This window comes from Dermacentor andersoni, chromosome 6 (genome assembly GCF_023375885.2).
Source record: "Dermacentor andersoni chromosome 6, qqDerAnde1_hic_scaffold, whole genome shotgun sequence".
Taxonomy (NCBI): Eukaryota; Metazoa; Arthropoda; class Arachnida; order Ixodida; family Ixodidae; genus Dermacentor; species Dermacentor andersoni.
The window spans coordinates 161,880,784-161,905,875 of NC_092819.1; the positions used below are offsets into that span (position 1 = coordinate 161,880,784).

General features: G+C 46.3%; 1 protein-coding gene across 2 annotated transcripts in view; it reads right to left on the minus strand.

The window, feature by feature from the left end:
* Positions 1–20,032, minus strand: part of LOC126523450 (neprilysin-1-like) — a 67,932-nt gene extending 47,900 nt beyond the window's left edge. For both annotated transcript variants that reach the window (XM_072288874.1, XM_055066963.2), the window contains exon 1: positions 19,950–20,032. In XM_072288874.1, the coding sequence (XP_072144975.1) occupies positions 19,950–19,985 (36 nt within the window). In that variant the 5' untranslated portion in view covers positions 19,986–20,032. The remainder of the gene's footprint in view (positions 1–19,949) is intronic.
* Between the last annotated feature and the right edge of the window lie 5,060 nt (positions 20,033–25,092).

Here is a 25,092-nt window from a genome sequence, read left to right on the forward strand (position 1 = left end):
GCGTAAAATAGGTTTGTTGAAGAGCGGCACGTATGTAAACGTTGGTACATACTCAATGACTAAAGTTGGTCCGATTGTTGGTTTCGAACGTGCTTACATAAGCCAAGCAGCCCGTAACGCTAAACACTCGACCACGGACTGCCCAGGGAAGAAAATAAGAAGGAAATCGGTTAGACACAAGTATACATAAATACATACAAACGTATATACATAGATAGATAGGCCCCGGAAAATGCGTGACGTATCATAACAATGCTAACGGCAATAAATCGAGGTATCCCGTAAGAGTCCCTTGTCCACCATGACAGCAAATGCAACAACTCTTGTTTAAGGATGGGCGACATTACTCATTGCTCATGCGTAGATTCCGATAACGCGCTAGAAGCAGAGTTCCCTTTCGCGGCCGTCGTATTGGTGCTGCGGTTTCGGCGCGTTTCGACGTTTCGAGATTCACCAGTATAGGCTGCCTCACATTATTCGCAAGAAACTTTATACACAACAAAAAGATAGTTCCATCGTTCCTTGCGGTCCTTTACGTGCGCCAGCTGACAAACTATCTCAATTGAAGGGGCATGTGCAACCAAAACGTCATATTTATTAAACACTCTGGCCAATGCCTCACTCACGCCGCGCGCATATGGAATGTCAGTGCGCTTGTTTTAGTTTGGCACTACGGAGTGGTTGGGCACTGAAGCACCCCGCTCCTGCTATTTAGCAGTTGAGGTGGGTAGCCATTAAGGTTCCGGTGCTTCCGTACCGAGGTAAAATGCGCATTGCGCCTTGTAGGACTCGAGCAGATAGGGAATGCGCGGCCGAACAGTAATGAACCCACCGAGCTTTTATGCTGTAGTGTTGTACGGATGGAAAATCGAAGTATTTTGCCGTGTGTCGATTTCCGATAAATCTTTGTGGTAGCGCCTTCGGCGGTTCATTACACCAGAACATCAAGGAATGCGATGCGGCCGCTCTCTTCTTGTTGCACTGTGAACTGCATACTCGGCTCGAATGAATTCAGCTGGGCCCCAGAACGTTGTAACGTATCTGCGGCGAATTTGCGAAAATGTGAGGTGCGCTATAAACTCCAACGGCGATAACACCGTCGCCGCGCGCCCTACGCTGTATGTGCGAGTGAAAGCGTGCAACGGGAGCCGTCGATCTCGGCTCAATCCCGTGCGCCCAAAAGAGAAGAAAGCGGGGAGTAATCGGAAAGTCTACCGGCGTGCGCCAGGCATCCTACTTTGCGAGGCACTGGGAGGAGCTGCAAATGCGCATGTGGCGGCTGCGTACGATCCTGTGGCCGTATCTTGAGAGCCATCTGCATCAGTGGCTTGTAGCCTCGTGCAGGCTCTGTGTTCTCGGCGCTCACTTTGCGTTGATGAGATTGACAGCTCGAAGGTCACCTCAATCGCTGCTGCTGCTGCCGCGTTTCCTCACGCCATCGTTTTGACGGCGAGTTTCAGCGGTCATCGAGCGAGATGTGTTCATGTGTTCATGAAGGGGCAGCCGCCTTTCGCAGACACCGGCACGGCGAGAAAGCCACCGGAAGAGGACCAGTCAGCGAGGATCAAAGCGCGCATCCCTGTGGTGGTGATCGTAAAACGTTTCATGAGCAGTCTGAGAAGCTACAAGATCGTCAAGGGCAATGCGTGGGTAGTTTCGGCGCGTGCAATTGCATCGAAGGCGTAGGAGCAAGCCGCAGTTGAATCGGTGGGAAGCAATGATTGAAATGGCAGGACTGCCATACAAAAGATAGAAAGGTCAATAACCTGCAGTGTCACTGTGCGAAGCGCTATAAGCGAAGGTGAGAAAGATAAATGCACAGTCCCAATTTCGATGATCTTCCGATATTTATCGAGCAAGCACGTCGGTAAGCGTGCGGTTGAGGCACTCAGTCAGTCCATTTTTTGGGGATGGTAAGCTGTCCTGAACTGATGAAGAGTGGAGCAGGATTGTAGAAGGTTGTCAACAACTTTGGCGAGGAAGAAACGGCCGCGATCCGTTAGGAGCTGACGAGGAGAACCGTGCTGTAGGATAACATCTCGAAGGAGAAAATTCGCGACACCGGTGGCACAGCTCATGCAGACGTCGCGTGAAAGCGAATCGAGTCACGTAATCCGGGGCGACTGCAATCCATCGGTTGCCAAGTGATGATACAGCGAAAGGTCCAAGTAGGACCAAGGCGACGCGGAAGAACGGCTCGCCAGGAATTTAGATCAGCTGGAGTAGGCCATCTGGACGCAAGGAGGGTATCTTGCGGCATTGAGAGATCCGGCAGGTTGCAACATATCGTCGAAAGGAAAGATGAAGGGCAGGCCAGAAGAAGCGCCAACGGACGCGGTCATAAGTGGGAGCTACGCTTATGTGGCTAGCTGTAGGGCGTCGTGAAGCAAAGCGAGCGTGTCTGAGTGTAGGTGTTTCGGAACGACAAGAAGAAGCTCGGCGCCGTTGGGATTAATGGTCCGCCTGTACAACACTCTTCTAAAACGAATGGCCGGAGTGGAGGGTCCGAGGGTTGTGGGGTGAGGCGATCGATAATATTTCGTAAGAAGGGGTCCGACGGTGCTTGATGGCGGTGTTGAAAAAGCTCGTAATGAATAGAACACCACCAGTGTCGTCCGTGAGATCAGGTGACCAAGCCGGTGTTGACAGAGGCAGTCGGCGTCCTGATGCAGTCGCTCTGATTTACGCCGCAGGAAAGGAGCAATCCTGTAACCGTAATGCCCAGCGGCCGACACCCCCCGCAACGTCTTTCGCCGAAGATGGCCAACAGAGGGCATGGTGATCCGTAACAAAACAGAGCTGTCGCCCGTAAAAGTAGGGGCGAAAATACGCGATGGACCACATGAGAGCCAGGAATTCACGTTCGGTTATGGAGTTATCTGCTCAGAGCGACATAGACGTCGGCTAGCGTAGGCAATGACGCGGTGCAAGGAATTCTGTCGTTGGACAAGAGTAGGGCCAATTTCACGACCATTCGCAACTGTACAAACTTTTATTTCGGTGGCCGGGTTAAAATGAGCCATTATGGGCGAATTTATGAGTGTATTAATAAGTTCGGAAAAGACGGCGGCCTGATCGACTAGGTCCCCACGAAAAAAAGCGCCCTTCTTGAGAAGACCAGCCGATTTCTGCGAACTTATCATCGAAATGTCGAATGTAGGAACATAGTCCTATAAAGCTGCGGACATCGTTCGACGAGCGTGGAAGCGGGAATTCTTTCACAGCACCAACCTCGTCAAGATCAGGCTGCATGCCGGCACCGTCGACGAGGGGACGATAGACTTTGCTGTGATGGCACCCGGAATGGCATTTCGCAGAGTTGAGCCGTACACCATCTTTTTGGAAAATTGTAAAAACAGTGGATAGGCAATGCAGATGGCTTCCAAAGTACGCAAATAAGCAAGAACAACATCAAGTCAGTAGAGGCATATGTACTATTTAAGACATCGAAGAAAAACGTCCAACATGCGTTCGAAGGTGGCAGGGGCACTGCAGAGCCCAAACGGCATGACTTTAAATTGGTAGATGCCATAAGATGCTTTTTTGTGAACGCGTTCTTCAGAGCAATTTAGCAGTACAAAGAGCGCTAGTCAATGGAGGAGAAGTGATTGGCTCCGTGCAGAGAGTCTAAGGCATCGTCACTTTCTGGAAGAGGGTACACGTCCTTCTTGGGGACCTTCTTGAGATGGCAATAATCCACGCAAACACTCCAAGTGCTGTCCTTTCTCTTCATCTGTACGACTTGAGAGGTCCAACGACTAGAAGACGGCTCTACAACGTTCTTCTCAAGCATTTTGACGACCTCATTTTGTATGATAGCACGTGCGGATGCTGACATACGGTAAGGTTTCTGTTGAATGGGAAGGACATCGCCTGTCTTTATGCGATGCGAAGCCAGGGCGGTCTGACCCAGCGGACGGCCACCAAAATCGAAGATATCTGGAGATAACAGCTACGGGAGAGCAGAGAGAACCAGCGTAATCAGGTCGCTGGCCAGGTGGAATAATTCGCCGCTACGGGTCCTCACATGGGGAAGTTGAAGTAAATTCTACAGTAGTCAAGCTGAGAAGCAGCAGCCAGTGCCAAAACACTACAGTGCTGCATGGAAAGGAGCATTGCTGGGGAAATATCCAGCGGAAGAACTTGCGCTGATGAAGTTTAGAATGGGAAGCCACGCTTGATTATTCCGAATTGTAACAATGATGTCGGGTAACGTAACACGGCGGGTTAAGCTGAAGTTGAAGTTTATTCATATGCAAAACATAGGTACATACATGTAATATACAGACCACGCTCCCAAAGTAATGATACTGAAAACGGGACCCTCGGTTAGTAACTACAACAGAATTGTAAAATTGTTGGCAGCATACCAGTGGATAGCCTAATAATATATTAGTTGCAAGAAAAGCAAATGATAACGAAAGAAATAAGAAGAAAAAACCCAACAAACTATGCTCTAATCGATGTAGTGTAACAGAAATAACAACGGGAGTGACAAAAATTATACAATTGTTAAAGGCAACAAGGAAAAAAAAAGAACGAACAAAGAGAAAAAAAATGTGACGGAATGTGAACACTGCAAAAAAAAAAAAGAACGGGTGATACTTATTAGTTAGGTGACTATGAAAACACAAATATTTATTAGGAAAAATTACGACAGGTTAGCCGAAAATCTTTTAGCGAAGCTTTGAAACGCTGAAATTTAAGTAGTATTTTAAGCGAAGCAGTAAAACGATTCCAAAGTGTAATGGTAGCAAATGTAGATATTCTTTTACCATAGTTAGTGCGGCCTGATGGTAACAAAAAATTATAATTAGAAGCGAACCTAGTAGGGTTTGTATTGAAGGTATTGAATATTGAATATATTGAAAGGTCAGATGGGAATCAAGCAACTTATTCAACATTATTGCTAAATTGTAGTTGAATAATCTTTTTATACATAAATTTTGGTATTGCTCAAGTAGGCCGAAAGCATTAGAGCGCGGTGAACTGTGGGTGATGATACGGATTGCTAGATTTTGTGTATGCTGGACTGAAGACAAATAATATAAATATGTATTACCCCAAACGATTAATCCGTAGTTAATGTGTGAATGAATGAACGCAAAGTAGAGTGAAAGCAAAGAAGAAGGAGAAAAATAGTGTCGTGCCTTGATAAGCACACGGATACCAAAAGCACACTTCAGCTTGACATGATTGATGTGAAGGTGAAACTTCAGATTGCTGTCTAGGATAACCCCTAGAAATGAAACGGAGTCGCTAATGGGAATAGAATGATTGCCTAAGCTTAACGAAGGAGGAATAATTAGTGAATTTTGGTGCGAATGGAATACTACAAATTTCGTTTTAGATGGATAAATGACTAGATTGCTGTCATTGCACCAATTCATTAGGTGGTCAAGAGTCTTATTTAGTTTGATTACTAGAGAAGAGATAGACTTATCAGCTATAGATATAGTTGTATCGTCAGCATCTAGAACGTAATTATTTAAGTCAGTGACGTCTGGCAAATCATTATTGTAAACAGAAAAAAGCAATGGCCCCAGTATTGAGCCTTGTGGCACCCCTTGATTAAGTTTTTTAGAACTGGAAAAAGTTTCACACGCATAAACAATAAATTCCCTATCAGACAAATAACTTTTCATGAAGGCTAGGGTAGGGCCAGTTATTCTATATGCTTCAAGTTTACGAAATAAAATCACGTAATTAATAGTGTCAAATGCCTTAATAAAGTCTAAGAAAACTGAACCAACGAATCCATTATTGCCAAGACTATTCTTAATAAAATCAGTTAAGGAAAGTAGAGCTAAGTTGGTGGAGCTTCCAGACCGAAAATCGAACTGGCAGGATATCATTATATGGAATTTTCCCGAATACTTGTTAGTCTGATCAAAAATAATTTTTCAATTATTTTAGTTAGGGAAGAAAGAATCGAAATTGGACGGTAACTTGAAATTAGTTCTTTATAACCTTTTTTTAAAAACTGGAATAAGTTTTGCACACTTTAGCAATGGCGGAAATTCACCAGAATTAAAGGTCAGGTTAATTACTATGCTCGGGGTTTCGCATATGGCATCAGCGATTAGCTTTAGCTGACGCACTGCAATACCATCTAATTCTGGACTTGTGTTACGAAGATTACGCGTAATAGAAAGCACTTCATGCGGCGTGACAGGAGGAAGGAAAAATGAATGGCTCAGGCGTTCTATTTTAGGCTGAAAATTTGTTTGTTTGTTTTTCTCAGGTAATGCGAAATGATCAGAAAAAGCGTTTGCTATTTGAGCAGGCTGACAAAAAGTAAGATTGTCGCGTACAATTTTAGAGATAAAACTTAGGCGGCTCATTGTTGAAAAGTCAATCAGCAACTGCCATTGCTTTTTAGGGTTGTTTTTATTCTGCAAGAATGCTGTTTCATAGTAAAGCCTTTTGGCTTCTCTGAGAGTCTTGTTAAGAACGTTGCAGTATATTTTGTACCGATTTCTCAGAGAACAGTTAAATGGTTGTCTTTTAGTCTTCTTATACAAATTACCTTTTCTGGGCAAGCTCTTCAGCAGACCAACGGACATCCAAGGATTATTGGGGCGTTTAAATCGATTTTTACATCGCACAGTTTGAGAGCAAGTACTGATAGCTTTAGTGAATAAATTGCCGAAGAAATTAAGAGCTTCAATAGGGTCTTCAATAAAATTCAGATCTGACCACTCTGTGGAGCTACTGGTAGAAATTAATTTATCTGTGTCGAGTACTGTAGTGAAGTAAGAGGTGACAATGTTGGCCAAACGTGTTTCGAAGATTGCAAAAATCGGAAAGTGATCAGTAAGGTCAGTGTTAACAACGCCCGCCAAAATGGGTAAGTCTAGGTTTGTTAAAAGATGATCAATTAGTGAATGAGAACCCTCACGAACGCATCTTGTAGGCGATGTAATGAGGAATTCAAGGCCGTAGCCACTGAAGCAGTCAGCGTAGGCTGTATACAAGCTAGAATTAACATCCAGAAAGTTGATGTTTACATCTCCCACAATCATTACACTCTTCTTTTCCGATAGCAGTTTGTTAAGTACGTTATCAAGAGCATATATGAAATCCGAAACGTTAGAACCTGGTGAGTTGTAAACACAACCGACAACAAACATTTTAGTGCTGCATGCCTCGATGGGTTCGTTAGTTTCCGCCCATACCGTTTCGCAGCAATAGACGTGAAAGTTTAAATCATTTCGGCGAGTGTAACTGATGCGCGGAGAAACAAACATGCAGCCCCACCCTGCCTACTGTTTAAACGGTGACAGTATTCAGGAGTGCAAGACTGAAACCCACACATGTTACTATCATCGCTAGAAAGCCACGTTTCGGAAATACAAATAAAAGAGAAATCATGATCAAGCGAAGATAGAAAATTATTTATCCCCTCGTGATTCCTTGGTAGACTGCGTGCGTTAAAATGAATCAGTGAAGGATTAGTGTGACAAAGTAAAGAACGAAGTTTAACAGAATACGTAAGGGACATATCGATGACAAAGTGGCCAGGCACGTGCAATCTGCACAATAGGCCCTCTTACGTGAATATGCGCAGATCCGACTCGGCTGAAATTCGGAACACCTTGCTATCACTAGCTTTCCGAGCTTTGATCTGGCTGTTTTCAGTACAGTGGTACTGCCACTTTTTAGCCTTTTTCAGGGCAAGTGCCTTGGAAAACAGCATTTTATTACTGATTGTCAAATGGTCGTTCACGTAAACAGCCGTGTCATTTGGGCCAGAAAACCCAAGGTGGGCTCACACGGAGCCGAGCCTTGCGGGATCTCTTTACAAATTCATTTTTCTTGTCTCTTGAAACAAAGCGAGCAATTAAATGTAGGATCGTATGATTTGGAAAGAACACGATGAACTGTCTCAATGTCAGGTTCAGATACGGGACACTCGATGACGTCGCCCATACGCTTCAGAATGGCTCGGTAGTCCTCCCCCTTTGTGAGAGGAATTCCTTTAAGTTCAATGTTGTTTAGCCTAGAATATTGCTCCAAATCTGCCACGCGTTTCACATGCATATCATTGTGGGCCAATAAGGACTTGTTCTAAGTCATCAATTCATCCTGCGTGGCTCTGAACTCATCGAACAGGTTGCTCATAAAGTAAACGCTTTCGCGAAGCAAGGCATTTTCAGACAGACCAAAGTCGTTCAATTTCAGTTTGATCTTACAACCCATTTCTAACATAAGCGATTCCATCCCATTGTTGAAATGTTGTTCCAGTTTTCAATTTTTTGGCAAGTTCTGGACACGTAGGCATGACGTAACAAATATGTGGGCAAGCAAAAAAAAATATTCAAGAAAATGGCAGCAGTTGCAGCTAAAAAATGTTGCAAAGATGCAGACAACCAATCTGAAAATACAAGCGCAGAGTTTAGGCGTTGCACAATTGCCGCAACTGCCAATGCCAAATGACCCGAGACGCAGTTGAAGCTTCCTTATATGCCGTTCGAAGTAGATCGAAGCTGTAATCCACGCAGCCGCAGCTGTGACCGTCGATGAATTTGCAGCACGTGCTCAGTTCAAACAAGTTCGTCAGCCGCGTCCAGAAATCAGCACTGGAAAGCTTGATAAATCCAAAGCCAAGACGGCCCAGTCGATGGTAAGGCTCCTGAAAGTACAAGCGCAGAGTTTAGGCGCTGCACAATTGCCGCAACTGCCATTGCCAAATGATCCGAGACGCTGTTGAAGGTTCCTTATATGCCCTTCGAGGTAGATCGCAACTGTAGTCCACGCAGCCGCAGCTGTGACCGTCGATGAATTTGCAGCACGCGCTCAGTCCAAACAAGCTCGCCTGCCGCGACCAGAAATAAGCACTGGAAAACTTAATAAATCCAGGGCCAAGACGGCCCAGTCGATGGTATGGCTCCTGAAAGTACAAGCGCAGAGTTTAGGCGTTGCACATTTGCCGCAACTGCCACTGCCAAATGATCCGAGACGCTGTTGAAGCTTCCTTATGTGCCCTTCTAGGTAGATCGCAACTGTAGTCCACGCAGCCGCAGCTGTGACCGTCGATGAATTTGCAGCACGTGCTCAGTCCAAACAAGCTCGCCTGCCGCGTCCAGAAATCAGCACTGGAGAACTTAATAAATCCAGGGCCAAGACGGCCCAGTCGATGGTATGGCTCCTGAAAGTACAAGCGCAGAGTTTAGGCGTTGCACAATTACCGCAACTGCCACTGCCAAATGATCGGAGACGCAGTTGAAGCTTCCTTATATGCCCTTCGAGGTAGATCGCAGCTGTAGTCCACGCAGCCACAGCTGTGACCGTCGAAGAAATTGCAGCACGTGCTCAGTCCAAACAAGCTCGCCTGCTGCGTCCAGAAATCAGCACTGGAAAACTTAATAAATCCAGGGCCAAGACGGCCCAGTTGATGGTATGGCTCCTGAAAGTACAAGCGCAGAGCTTAGGCGTTGCACAATTGCCGCAACTGCCACTGCCAAATGACCCGAGACGCAGTTGAAGCTTCCTTATATGCCGTTCGAGGTAGATCGAAGCTGTAATCCACGCAGCCGCAGCTGTGACCGTCGATGAATTTGCAGCACGTGCTCAGTCCAAACAAGCTCGCCTGCCGCGTCCAGAAATCAGCACTGGAAAGGTTGATAAATCCAGAGCCAAGACGGCCCGGTCGATGGTAAGGCTCCTGAAAGTACAAGCGCAGAGTTTAGGCGTTGCACAATTGCCGCAACTGCCACTGCCAAATCAACGTCCAGGGCAGTATACGTCCAGAACGTCCAGAACAGTATAACAGTCCGTGAACGTCCAGAACAGTATATGCTACGTAGCCTCCCTCAGGCAGAGCAGGGAAGGGCACCATGAGGCGTATGTTGCGGCAAGGGGGCAAGACGAACAAATTCAACTCAATTCAGCTTTATTTATTTATTTATTTATTTATTTATTTATTTGCAATACTGCTAGACCCAGTGAGACCAAAGCAATGGGGCACAGTTTTACAAAAAGAAACAAACAGGTCATTATACATGGTACAGTAAAAGGGAAGTACAATACTTTTGGTTGGTACAACAATATGGTCATAACAACATAACAATAGAGTTGGTATTACAATATAATAATATAGTATTACTAGAATTTATATAAAAATCAGCGAATCAATGACTGATGTAAGATTAGAGAAGCTATAAAGCTAAGCGGCCAGTTTGGGGGTTGAAATGCAGACGTTCCACGCGCAGGAGTAAATATTACAGTTTAATATATCTGGATGCGTTAAGTGGCGTCTTCTCAGTTGGATGTGTCTAGTAGGTTGATAAATGATGAAAGCGACGGAGAGGAAACTATGTCTGAGTGGAGGAGATTCCATTCTTTGATCGCACGCGGGAAAAGTGAAAACTTGAACGTGTCAGTGCGAACAGAGTACTGGTTTAGTCTAAGTGGATTATTTTTTCGCGATAGACGTGATGTAGACAAAGTAATGTACTTAGCTCGGTCTATCTTATAACTGCCGTGCATTAGTTGTTAGATGAATTTTAAGCGGGCTTCTCTGGCCCTAACAGATAGTGCATTAAGACCTGCGCATTAGTTAAGAGGTTTGTTGGGGAGTCATAGGGCCTATATTTGTTAAAAATGAACCACACAGCTTTTCTTTGCACCTTTTCTAGTTTTGATATGTTAGTTGATGTGTGCGAGAATCAGACGATGTTAGCGTATTCTAAGATAGTGCGAACAAAAGTTGTATAGGCTAGCAGTCTGGTGTGCTTCTGCGCAAGGCGCAAACATCATCTAAGAAAAAGAAGCTTGCGTAATGCGACTGAGGTAATACTATCAATATGAAAGTTCCATGAAAGGTTAGAAGAAAATGTCAAACCTAGGTATTTGTGGTTATTTACTTTATTCAGGCAAGTGCCGCCGAGGGCGTAAGTAAATTCCGAAGGCTTCTTTCTTGTTGTAAAGGACATGCATACAGATTTACCGGTGCTAATTGACATTTGCCATTCTTTACACCAATTGGACACCAAATCGACTGCTCTGTTTAATAATAAGTGGTCTGCGTAACTGATCATTTCTTTATAAATAATACAATCATCCGCGAAGAGCTTAATGTCAAATTCAATGTTAGCAGCAATGTCGTTAATAAAGATCAAAAATAGCAATGGACCCAATATTGACCCTTGGGGAACACCTGACGTGACAGCTACAGACCTGGAAGGGGTGCTATCTACAATAACGCGCTGTGTTCGATACGATAAGAAGTTCTTTATCCATGCAGTTATCTGACCGTCCCCGATCGTAGCCTCTAGTTTTGCAACTAATTTTACATGGCTTACACAATAAAATGCTTTACTGGAGTCGAGGAGGATCATGCCTGTCTGGCTTCGGTTGTTTAACATCTGCCAGATATTTGGAGCACGGACAAAAGTCTGAAAAGGCTTGACTCGCCCCGTGCACTTGACTGGGTCAGTGAGTTGGCTGCACCTAAGGAGGAGTTCGTCTGCGGCGTCGTCGGCAGTACAAAGGGGTATATCTAGGCACAGAACGCCGGAAGAGCAGTCGATGAGTGCAAAGTGCAGTGTCAAAAGTCCATACATAGAATAAGATCATGGGAGCAGTGATCAATGACCGCGAAGACGACAGACCTAACACGGCCGGCAATATTATTACCAGCAGTACATAGGCTGAGTACGGCAGTTGTGCTGCCATTGGCAACTCGAACGGCAGGCAAGGGGGCAGCTGTGAGCCCTTTCTTAAGACGTTGGATGAGAGCAGAGCTCATAAACGATATGTCGGCACCGTTGTCTGTTATAGCGGTGATGGACAGACCATCGAAGAGAACTTCGATACGGTTGCGTCGAGGTGTCAAAGGTAAGAGGCAGGGGGCTCAAAAAGTCAAGAGGAAGATGTGCGCCGATCGGTCCGAATGGCACGAGCTCTCGAGGCGCGTGACCCGAGCTGTGATCGGGAAAGAAGAGGCGCTGAGCTGGCATTATCGACGTGGCTCTGGGCCAAGAATGTTGGAGCGTCAGCATCCACTGGCGAAGGGAGCCGTGGAGGTTCGGGCAAGCCCGTGACGCTGGTGATCCAGCGTGCGGCCGTCAATCTCGGCGACGTTCGAGTGAGGCTCCTTGGACCTGCCGCAGCCCCTCACGGCGGTGCCGGGCACTCCAGGAAGGTTGCTTCAGAGAAAGACCACCACGGACGACAGTCACCGGGGCGTCTCGTCAGCACTCGAAGAAATAGCGGCAGAACCCGGTGTTAGGCCTAGCCCTGGAGGCTGGACTGCCACGTCATTGATCGAGTTCACGACACCGACATCCGAGACTGACGAGCTGGCCGGCCGATACCAAGGCAGCAAAGGTTGCGGAGTCGGCGGCAACACCGACTACGATGCAGCGCTGACACGCATCGGAGATACAGGCGACGAAAAAAGGCTGTAACGACGCTCCTTTTTGTTAGTGCGCCGCCATAGGCTAGGCTTGCCGAACTTTCGCCTAGGAAGTCATCATCATCGTCATCATCATCAGCCTGATAACGCCACTGCAGGGCAAAGGCCTCTCCCATACTTCTCCAACTACCCCGGTCATGTACTAATTGTGGCTATGTTGTCCCTCCAAACTTCTTAATCTCATCCGGCCACCTAACTTTCTCACGCCCTCTGCTACGCTTCCCTTCCCTTGGAATCCAGTCCGTAACCCTCAATGACCATCGGTTATCTTCCCTCCTCATTAAATGTCCAGCCCATGCCCATTTTTTTCTTGATTTCAACTAAGGTATCAGTAAATCGCGCTTGTTCCCTCACCCAATCTGCTCTTTTCTTACCCCTTAACGTTGCACCCATCATTTTTCTTTCCATAACTCGTTGCGTCGTCCTCAATTTAAGTAGAACCCTTTTCGTAAGCCTCCAGGTTTCCGCCCCGTACGTGAGTACTGGTAAGACACAGCTGTCATATATTTTCTCTTGAGGGATAATGGCAACCTGCTGTTCATGTTCTGAGAATGCCTGCCAAACGCACCCCAGCCCATTCTTATTCTTCTGGTCATTTCAGTCTCATGATCCGGATCTGCAGTCACTACCTGTCCTAAGTAGATGTTTTCCCTTACCACTTCCAGTGCCTCACTACGTATCGTAAAGTGCTGTTCTCTTCCGAGACTGTTTAACATTACTTTAGTTTTCTGCAGATTAATTTTTAGACCCACCCTTCGGCTTTGCCTCTCCAGGTCAGTCGGCATGCATTGCAGTTGGTCCCCTGCGTTACTAAGCAAGGCAATATCATCAGCGAATGGCAAGTTACTAAGGTATTCTCCATTAAATCTTATCCCCAATTCTTCCCAATCCAGGTCTCTGAATACCTCCTGTAAACACGCTGTGAATAGCATTGGAGAGATCGTATCTCACTGCCTGACGCCTTTCTTTATTGCGATTTTGCTCTTTATGGAGGACTACGGTGGCTGTGGAGCCGCTATAGATCTCGTTCAGTATTTTTACATACAGCTCGTCCATACACTGATTCCGCAATGCCTCCCTGACTGCTGAGGTTTCGACTGAATCAAACGCTTTCTCGTAATCAATGAAAGCTATATATACGGGTTGGTTATATTACACACATTTCTCTATCACCTGATTGATAGTCTGAATATGGTCTATTGTTGAGTAGCTGTTACGGAATCCTGCCTAGTCCTTTGGTTGACAGAAGTCTAAGGTGTTCCTGATTCTATTTGCAATTACCTCAGTAAATACTTTGTATGCAACGGACAGTAAGCTGATCGGTCTATAGTTTTTCAAGTCTTTCGCGTCCCCTTTCTTATGGATTATGATTATGTTAGCGTTTTTCCAAGATTCCAGTACGCTCGAAGTCATGAGGCATTGCGTATACAGGACGACCAGCTTCTCTAGAGCAATCTGCCCACCATCCTTCAACAAATCTGCTGTTATCTGATCCTCCCCAGCTGCCTTCCCGCTTTGCATAGCTCCCAAGGCTTTCTTTACTTCTTCCGGTGTTACCTGTGGGATTTCAAATTCCTCTAGACTATTCTCTCTTCCATTATCGTCGTGGGTGGCACTGGTGCTGTATAAATCTCTATGGAACTCTTCAGCCACTTGAATGATCTCATCCATATTAGTAATGATATTGCCGGCTTTGTCTCTTAACGCATACAGCTGATTCTTGCCTATACCTAGTTTCTTCTTCACTGCCTTTAGGCTTTCTCCGTTCCTGAGCGCACGTTCAATTCTATTCATATTATACTTCCTTATGTCAGCTGTCTTACGCTTGTTGATTAACTTCGAAAGTTCTGCCAGTTCTATTCTAGCTGTAGGGTTAGAGGCTTTCATACATTGGCGTTTCTTCATCAGATCTTTCGTCTCCTGCGATAGCTTACTGGTATCCTGTCTAACGGAGTTACCACCGACTCCTATTGCACACTCCTTAATGATGCCCACAAGATTGTCGTTCATTGCTTCAACACTAAGGTCCTCTTCCTGAGATAAAGCCGAATAGCTGTTCTATAGCTTGATCTGGAATTCCTCTATTTTTCCTCTTACCGCTAACTCATTGTTCGGCATCTTATGTACCAGTTTCTTCCGTTCCCTCCTCAGGTCTAGGCTAATTCGAGTTCTTACCATACCATCCTATGGGCACTGCAGAGCACCTTGCTGAGCACGTCCGCATCTTGTATGAGGCCAGGGTTAGCGCAGAGTATGAAGTCTATTTAATTTCTAGTCTCGCCGTTCGGGCTCCTCCACGTCCACTTTCGGCTATCCCGCTTGCGAAAGAATGTATTCATTATACGTATATTATTCTGTTCTGCAAACTCCTAGGAAGTGCTAAGGACTAACGTAGGCGAGGATAATGACATTGTTTTGGCCATGAAAGTCTGTAGTTTTGTTGTTTGGAAATTGAGTTTTGAATTTTACATTTCGAGTTTGGTTAAATTAAAACCTGTTTGCTGCGTTGCCCTGCGTCTCCCGACTCCTTCTCTCCTAACATCCGCACGGCCCCGAGATCAGTGACACGAGGTGAGGAGGTCAAGAGAGGATTCTCGGACCGGGTGGTCAATGCAGCGTCACCTCTTGCGCCGCATTATTTACTTTTCTGAGTTGCGATGGGGGTACGACGGAAACGGCGAGCGTCAACACGGCGGTCAGCGGGACTGTCGGACTTGAGGTGAGGGCGGACGGCTGGGTTTATACGACGGAGCGGGGACGTCATCACTTGGACAATCAGAGCGAACATAAAATTGACCGCGTGGATTCTATGCCAAGCTGCGATCGATATTGACGTTGGGACGTGGAGATAAGTACCAGCGGCTGCGGCAGTACTGAGGGATGTGGCCGACGCCACAGCGCGCGAAACAGACGGGCGAGTTGTCTGACTTTTGCCATTCAGCTGGGTTCGATAACGCACTGGGGATTGCCGCAGACTTGGGGCAGCTGAAGGACCACTGCAGCATTTTGCAGCAGACGGCTCTTTCTTTGACTGGGGAGACCCATGTTGACAAGCTCTTGTCGGACGACAGACCTACTAGTGATGTGGTCGCCACATCCTTTTCGAGTAGTCGATAATGACGGATTGCTGGAGCTATGGCCACCAGCTTCCGATTGACGATCTCTGTCACTGTAGATATACTTGACGACTGACGAGACGCTGGAACATCGATGCAGGAGGAAGTAGCCGCGGTTGTTGGCCTGCTAACGAATCACTGAGCAAGGCATCAGGTCTTCGCTCGTTCGAAGCGGCGACACGCCGCAAGGACGGCATTAACTTTCTCCTACTCCTTGCACAAAAGTAAATTGGAGGTGACGTCTGCAATTCCCTTTAGCAGACGGCAGACATTATGTAATTCCCACATGTCCTTGTGTGCTTTTTTACAAAGAGCAACCACGTCCTGTATATAGCAAATATATGACCGTGGATGGCTGGGTCCGGGTCGCAAGTTCTTGTCTGGTCGATAACTGGCGTCCGGCAGCTTTTCCAAATATCTAACGCATCTTTTGTTTGCAGACATCCCAGATAGTCAGATCTTCATGTGTGTGACACCACACGCGAGCCGTGCCTTGGAGGCAGAAGATTAAGTTGGCAATTACGAGTGGCGCGTCCCATCTGTTGTAGGTACGGACGCATTCAACAATGTGAGCTAGACTTCCAGGTGCATGCCCGGAAAGTGCGATAGCACTATATGTGATGAAGCCTTGGTAGATGTAGACAGGGCGGTGTCGTTTTAAGACATCGTGGCGGAAGCGATGTGGCATCCACTAAGGAGATCCTGCGCAGTGTCGTAGCGAGTATACCGCGCACCTCCCACCAAATGTGACGGTGCAGGCTATCTGCACCGGTTTTCAATTAAACTCAACAGCGAGCGTTCCGAACCACCATATGGGAAAACGGTCGGGCTTATGCTCCTTCCGTTCTCGCGCCGTCAGCAAATATTATACTGCAACAATATTATCCACACTAGCACCTGGACCGCCCCTTGAAGTTCTTTTTTGTGTTGTGCTTCTACAATATACGAGGGTAAATCCGAAAGTATTTGTCGCCAGTTTTTCGCCAAATTACGACTGTAAATGTGAAGTAAACATACATATCCCAGCGGTGGACTTTCTTGGACAGACCCGGCCTTATCTGCCCATCGCTACTGGGCACGGCGCTGTTGTCCGTTCTTGAAGGTGGCAGTTGTGCTTGATACGTCCAAGGTGTACGAGCAACGAAAAGTGATTCGTTCTTATAGAGCAAAGGACGAAAGCCCATTGAAATCCACAGGGAAATGCAGCCCACGTATGGGGAAAGGTGTCTCGCTTTGAGGAGTGTGAGGTGGCGGTGTTGTAAGTTCGCAAAAGGCAGTGAAGGCTTGCATGACAATGAGCGCTCGGGGAGAATGCCTGCGTCGCTGACTGAGTGCAAGGGAATCTCAAATTTAGTGCATCGATGGGACAAATGCCTGAACCGGTGTGGGTACTATGTCGCAAAATAGAGTAAGCTATTTAGAATAGTATGTATATTTGCAATAAACTGTTTGTACTTTACTTTGAATAATAAACATAGGGGAAACGACTTTGTGATTTGTCCGCGTATTTCGATGCACTAAGAGACTGGACGAGATTTTATGTCAAGCGCTCCTGTCCACGTTTGGCTTCCATTGGTGGTGTGCAAATCCGCTATTTTAGTGGCTTAAACTATGCGCTCATGTTGCTGGTATTAAAAAAGTATATTAACTTGCAAGAATGACAGAAAATGCATAATGAGAAAAGCAAGAAGCCGCTTCACAAGTGCCAGAACTCGGTGTAATCACTGCAAACAAATGCATAGGGTTGTTGTGGTGCCAATTGCTAGAATTGAGGGCTAATTATGTCAATATATTCAGTTTTTCGAAGTACATAAGTTATAAAATAAAGAGAAAAGGAAGTGCCATTGCTGTAAAGGTACACTTAAGAAAACGTGTAAATAAAACTTCTAACTGTGGTTTCAAAAAAAGGTCGAATGTCTTAATTATTATATCTTATAAAGAACATCAAATAGATGCCTAATTCGCGTTGCAGTAGTTGAAGCGTGAATAAGGAAGCTATCTTTAGAAAATTAAAACAAATGTATTTTTGTAAAAAATTGGTATTTCTAGTGTGGCGCCATATCTTACGCCTGAGAAGTAGTCCAGGCCGAGATGAATTCCAAAACGCACCTGCGCTCCTGTCGAGCCATCGGCCGACCGCTCGGCAACTTTGATAACTGAATCATGCAACGGCGAGCTAGTAGCTAAGACTTTTCAAAATGAGAACTTCAACAAAGCAGCAAACCCCAAACGGTTTGCCGAAACTCTGTTGACACGCAGGAATACAGCATAAAAACATTTAAAAGGTATTGCGCATCGCGAAATATCGATTGACAACTGCGTCCCGAAACAGTATTCGGGGCGAGCTCCACCACTGGAAAAGCTGGCGCCACCGTCGACGTGACTTGACATGAGGGATCACGTGGACACAGCAGCCGCGTCGGCTGCTTCCGAAGCGCCGATGCGAACTGAAAACGAAAGTTTAAACTCCCTCCTGCGCCGCGGTTCTGATTAAGTGGTGAGGCTTTACCGCCTTGGGTGTCTGCTTGACAACATTTGGAACTACTATAACATGTATTAGCTGCCTTTTGAGGCGTGCAGCATGGTAGGCTACTGCTCGGTGCCGCAGTGCCGAACGTACGCAATGGAGCCCGGTGTCAGCCTTATTCACACGTAGCCGCTGGGCAAGGAGCTGCGTCAGGCTTGGCTGGAGAAACTTAGAACCAGCAGACAGCCATCGGCTACAACTCGGGTATGCAGTAAGCACAGACGCGAGGAATATTTCTGCTACGGCGCCGGGGCTGCGCGATGTTCGGTGAGTACCAGAAAACGCGCCTGAGACGCTCGCCCGCGCCCGCTGCCCAGCTAATGTCATGACGCTTTATTAGGTCTATGAACTTGTTGGTACTAGATTGTGGCAAGTTCACTAGAATGGAAAGGGAGTGGTCAAAAGCGCATTAAAAAAAGTCATGACATATATGGCCATGTTTGCGTTATGAATAATGCACTGGATTACGAAAAAGAAGCAGAGGGAAATCTCACGCTGAGAAGACCGATAAACATACAGTGCGACGGAACTTGAGAAATAATATTGATATGTCCAAGAATTTAGAAGACAAGGAAAGATTGAATCGTTAAGACGCCACATCACAGTCACCGTAGGCATCGAAGTCTACAGCAAAATTACTTTGGAACAGTTCTGACAACGCCCACGCAACAATGGTTGCTAGTGTGCTGTGAAATGATCATATGCTACGGCCTGAAGCTCACGACTCGGTGAGAAAACGCGTTCACAGCGATAGCAGAACATTGTGCACGGACATGCATGTAGACGCGCAGTCGGCCGCTGAACCCGTGCGATCGCTGCATTGAGGCTTCATTCTGTTATGCTCCATTTGGTTATACAGACATACCACTATAAGAACATATTTCACATAGTTTACTCTCAGCGTGCGTGTACCTACCTTTCACGCAAGAAGCCGGTTCGGGAGACGGAGACTCCATCCCGGCGACCGCGCGCAATGGCGTTCACTGTACGTATTCGGTAAAGAGATAGCGTCTGTAAACGATTCTGTGCTTTCAGTTTGCCTAAGATTACTATATCGACAGTCAAAAACTTCCCTCGTTTTGAGAGTACCTACATAAAATGTCCAGTAGGGCTGCCGCGTGGTGTTCCTATTGAGCGCCGTAAGCGAAAGCTATGAGGTGCGCGCCGCGCGATCCCTCGTACTACGCAAGGGAGGCACTTCCGACAGATGGAGACTCCGTAACTCCTCGCCGCCAATAGGATTCCGCATCGATAATGCGTGGTTTGCGCAGTGAGTTTTTTTGGAACAACCTGTGCAACGGTGCAGGGCTTTGTCCGCCTGCCCTGGCCTATTGTACGCCCGTGGTGTGTTCGTTTGTGATGAGGCACGCCGGGTTGTCATATCAGGGTTGATGCGAGATGCACGACTTTTCTTAGTGTGTGCAGAAACGCAAGGCATGCACCGCGCATTACGATGGAAAGGAGGGGGGGGGGGTCACTTCTCGTGTATAAAGATGACTTGTCGCTCTGGTAGCTGAGGAATGAAGGTAAACAACCATTTTGCTACGTTAAGCAGACCGTAACAAAAACTGCCCTATATCGTCCGTGCAGGAACGCGTCATACGATGACTGAATTATGGCACGGTGCACCTTTGTGAAAAATATACGCTTGATTCTTCGACATCGAATCGAACAGTGCATGTCCCACCTTGTGTGCGTTATTGTTTGTGGCATGGTCGTCTTTATAGCACAAGTAACGAATTATTCGTGTATTCTTGACCTGTCACTCAGTTATCAACATATTGCTCGCCTGCTATTAAAATGCTCGGCTGTTACCTAAATGGCAGCGGCATGCGATGTCCGTCAAAGCACGGCAAATACGCATTTACGCATGATGTTCACTTACCCTGCGGTAGTAGTCGTCAAGATCGCTTTCTGACATCACCCAGTGCGGAGACCCCGGATTCACTTGCACATCCCGTAACTGAAAAAGCGAACGTTTTCCAGGCATGTGTGAACAACTCTTAGCTTTGCACAGCATGCTTTCTCTCAGAAACATTTACAGCCGACAGGTTCCATGTTAACTGCAATACAGGGTCGATTATGATAGTAATGCACATTTCCTGAGAAAAATGGGTTTATTGACCGGACCTGCACAAGTGGTTAAAATTCTTCAAAATACTCCCCGCTGCATCAATACACTTGCAGAGACCTGTATGCCCCTCCTGGAAGACACCCTGAAAGTTCTCGACGAGAATGTCTCTTAGACGCTGTAACATGCTTCTGGATGTTTTCCACAATTCCTAAATGCTTTCCTTTCAGCGCTTTCTTAAGTCGGGAAAACAAGCAAAAGTTGCACTGAGCCAATGGGGTTGGGAGATGACCGGGGTGTTGCTCCTGGTCAGGAAGTTGGCAACGATGAAGGACGTATGGCTGGGGGCATTATCATGGTGGAGCTTGACCGTGTCTTTGATGTCAGCCCTAGCGCGCGTGACCCAGGGTTTCAATCTCTTGAGTACCTCCAGGTGAAAGGCTGAGTTGACAGTTTCTCCCTACGGTACAAAATCAAAGTGAACGATTCCTCGGGCGTCAAAGAAGACAATGAACATCCTTTTGATGTGAGACTAGGTGATTCGCGCTTTCTTGGGGCAGTGGATGATATTGTGTGCCCCTCACTGATCTGCCTTTTCGATTCTGGGTCGTACTCGAACATGCAGGATTCGTCGCCAGTTACGACAGAGTTAAGAAAGTCCGGGTCATTTTCAATCAACTCCAACAATTCTTGTTAGTGCAAAACTCAAAGTTCTTTCTTATCTGCCGTCAACACTACCGGCACAAGCTTCGTGCAGACCTTGCGCATTTGGAGAGCCTCAGTCACTATCCCATGTACCGCAAATGTGGGCATGCGTAGAGTAAAACCCTCACCACATTTCCCGACCAGTTTTACCGCGCGGCCATGGATAGTTGCGTCATAATAAAATCATGCGCATTGCTTTCATAATGGACTCTGTATACGTAAGGTTTGTTTTCGGGTAAAACCCGATTTTACTCAACTTTTACACCCCGAGCATGGTTGAGAAGAATCGGGCTAAACCAGATTTCTCCTCAAATGAACCTTCCCAGTAGCGATCTGCATGATTGTACGTTGACGGTCCGCCGTTCTCACCGGGCGCCCCGCGCAATATAAACAAACGGGCGCATTCTGATCCTGCAGCTTGGAGAGTAGGTATAGCTTTTTAGCGCTACACTTTTTTTATACCCGCTTTCTTGACAGGTCGGCGTGAGTTTGTACGTGCAAACACCAAAAAAGAAGACTTGCAAAGGAAAGCAGTAAACACGTTTGAGGCCGACCACGCTGCGAGCACATGGTTGCCAGTCAGGGAGTAAAAAATTTAGGACGAAAAGAAAGCAAAGAAAACAGCGATTTGCCTACTGCACATTAGTCTCGGGTATGTGCGCCTTCTTCCGTGGCTTTCATGCGAAAGGAACGGGTAACTAGTTGATGGGGAAGGGATTGAGCGACAAAGATGTTTTGTGCACGCATTTTTACCAGCGAGGGCCCCAACACCTATTATCACTTTTCTTCAGTCAGCCTCTCTCACGGTGACTTAGACGCATTCGTAGGTCGGCCTTGTTGAGAGCCGTGTTGTGTTCTCCATCCTCCATGCTTCACGCAGCTTGTGATATTGCTTTTCGACTGCCCACAAAAGAAGGGAAAGGAGCCGCTGCACTGAAAGTTCTGTTTTGACAGGAACAGCAAGATTGCGATAATGGTGGCATTCTTTCGATTTGGAGAGCTTCAAGAAAGAGTGACGTTTTAGTGAGGGGCGAGTGAGAGACAAACGAGAGCATGTGACGAGCAAGCGATGGGAGGTTGGTCTTTTATGTTCTCCCACAGGTTTTCTTGTAAAATTCGAAGCAATGCTAACAAAGAGCTCACTAGCCACGTGGAGACAATTAACTGGCGAAGAAGTGAATGATGCGTCTAATTGGTTTAGAGTGCGAACTCTAGACGCATGATCGCCATCATCAGTTCCCATTATCAGGCACGGCTGGTGAGCGTAAAGCCACCGTTGCGAACGTAATGCTCCAGTACGCGGCACGAAAAATTCAGCGTGGAGAACGGAAGAAAACGAAAGACGCTGTATTATGATTGGTGTGAAGATCATGAAGGCTTCCAGATTGCCACGAAAGACAGTGAAAGCAGCCACGCTTTTGTGTGCAAACATAGCAATGCAGAGATAGTCAACAATACAGTCAAGAAGCACTACGACCGAATTTGCGAGCATCTAGTGTCATCTCGTCATAATAAGTTCAAGATGTCGACCCAGGAAGCTGAGAAGGCGGTAACATCTCAGCAAACGCTCATTGATATGTCCTGTAGACAACATGCGAAAGGAACTGGAGCGGACGGCCTAATCCATGGTTTCGCTCGTCCCCTAGCGTACAGTGGAATCAGCATGCACGAGGCGGACGGACCTCTGGCGGACTTTGTACACAAATGCTGCAAATCCGCGAAGATCATGCCAGCAAGACATGCAAGCAAGACAAATGCAAGCAAGACAAATACAGACATGCAAGCAAGACATGCAAGCAAGACATGCAAGCAAGACAAATACCTGAAACAAGCTTTGGAGGAAGACTTGGTAAAAATTCGCGATGATGTGCGACATGTGAACGTGTCTTCGTCGACGAATCCCCAAACATCACTGGAGTGCCTACCACCCCCACTGTCCTGTGATACTATAGCCAAAAAACCCGGAAGAAGCAATTTACAATTTATTTCGCTAGACGTTAAATGCTTCGAACAGCTACAGGCTGGCCAGCATAGTCAGCAAGGCTCTCCCGACTGTAGGCAAGGCGTGGAAAGACGTGGCTGTAGCCATAGACTCGGAAGAGTACATGCGAAAAATCGCACGAGAAATCTGTCACGCTGAAGGGATCCAAATCTTTCATGCGAAAGATTTAGCGCACATGATTCATGTGAGTGTTGACCATGTCCGCTCTTTACCATGCATGGCAACAGTTCGATCCGTATTGATCAAGTTTTGAGAGTTATTTAAGCACGCTAATAAGCTCTACCAAAATTACACCGAAATTTGTGCTTCTGACGGCCTCTTTGGACCTGATGTTAAGAAGCCACCTTCTGTTGTCCCGAATAGATGCAAAGCTTCTACAAAGCGCTTGCGGCTGTCATAGAAATGTGGATCTCATTAATGGCACTTGCTGAAAGCTCAGATAATAGCAGCAAAGCGGAAGCTATTCGAGTGATACTTCATGAAAAAGTTGTTCATTCGAAGAAAATCCTGCTGAGAGGCATAATCGGCCCCCATTTAGACGCCCTGAAAACGTGGAAAGCGGAAAACTTCTCATACCCAGCTTTCATTGCCTGGCAAACGTTAAGTTGCAGCAGACCCTAAGCGAGCTTTCAACAAGGATCGTTAAAAGGGATCACGCCATAGCTGTTTTGTCCGTGTTACCCAAGAGCAGTGCCACATTAGTAAGAACATGTGATGAGTTTTGCATGAAGCTCGCCACAAGAAGGCAATGCACTGCTGAACGGAACGTCTCAGAGAAATGAAAACCAGCTAATTTTGTGGAAATGGGGAGCCGTCCTGGATCCATTTCAGAAACGTCTGTTGGGGTGGACATTTGATGTCTACCGACCTCTGTTCATGTCCGTAACGGAAGATGTATATTTACTTCAGGACGAGTGCGGCCAGTACTTGCTAGAAACAAACCCCACAAACACAGCTGTCGAGCTCATTAAATACTGGTATGACTCTAGCGCTCGCTGCCCCATGCTGGCAAATGCTGCATTGACATTGTTGTGTTTAGCTAAGGGAAGCTGTGATGTCGAGAGAACTTTCTCCACGCTGAGATACATTCAACGACCGGACCTGACTCGATTAGAGACTGACATGTTCTGCATGCAGATGTTATTGTATATAAAAAAGGGTGTGTAAAAATTGATGACCAGGTTTTTGTGAATAAGATGTTTCACTTCTTAGAAGTTATCAATGCGCTTTTTGTCATGATTACCGATCCATTTCCAAACACACGACAAATTTCGGACAGCATTTGCTAGAAAATCTTGATGTCCCCCCGATTACCAGCTTTAACGAAACAAACATTTTAAGGCGTTAGAGTTAAGAAGCTCGTTATACTTTCTGATAAAATAAACTAAGTGTATTACTTAGTGCATTTGTAGTTTTAACCAAAAAAAGTGCATTTCGGTATGCTTTCACAACGAACCCGTTTTCTCTCCGATTGTCAGCTTGAAAAATGGCACCCGATTAAAGAAGATACACTGAAATCATCATCATCATCAGCAGCAGCAGCAGCAGCAGCAGCCTGGTTACGCCCACTGCAGGGCAAATGCCTCTCCCATACTTCTCCAACAACCCCGGTCATGTAGTAATTGTAATTGAAGCCATGCCATCCCTGCAAACTTCTTAATCTCATCCACCCACCTAACTTTCTGCCGCCTCTTGCTACGCTTCCCTTCCCTTGGAATCCAGTCCGTAACCCTTAATGACCATCTATTATCTCCCCTCCTCATTACATGTGCTGCCCATGCCCATTTCTTTTTCTTGATTTTAACTAAGATGTCATTAACTCGCGTTTGTTCCCTCACCCAATCTGCTCTTTTCTTATCCCTTAACGTTACACCCATCATTCTTCTTTCCATAGCTCGTTGAAATAAGGCACCCGAACCCACAACGTTTGGTACGAGAAAACAAGTAATAGGAAGTAGCAACGCACTCCAATGAGAATGTCGTCATTTAATGAATGTCTCGTGAGCCAGCAGGCATTCGCTTTCATTCTCCCTGGCGTAGGCTAAACTGGCTGTCCATTTTTTTCATGCTTTGAGTTCCTTGGTGTCTTTGCTAAGATATAAGCCATCAGCATCATCAACTCCTTTTATGTCCACTGCAGGATGAAGGCCTCTCCCTGCGATCTCCAATTACCTCCTGTCATGCGGCGACCAATTCCAAGTAGCGCCCACGAATTTCCCAATTTCATCGCTCCACCTTGTCTTCTGCCAT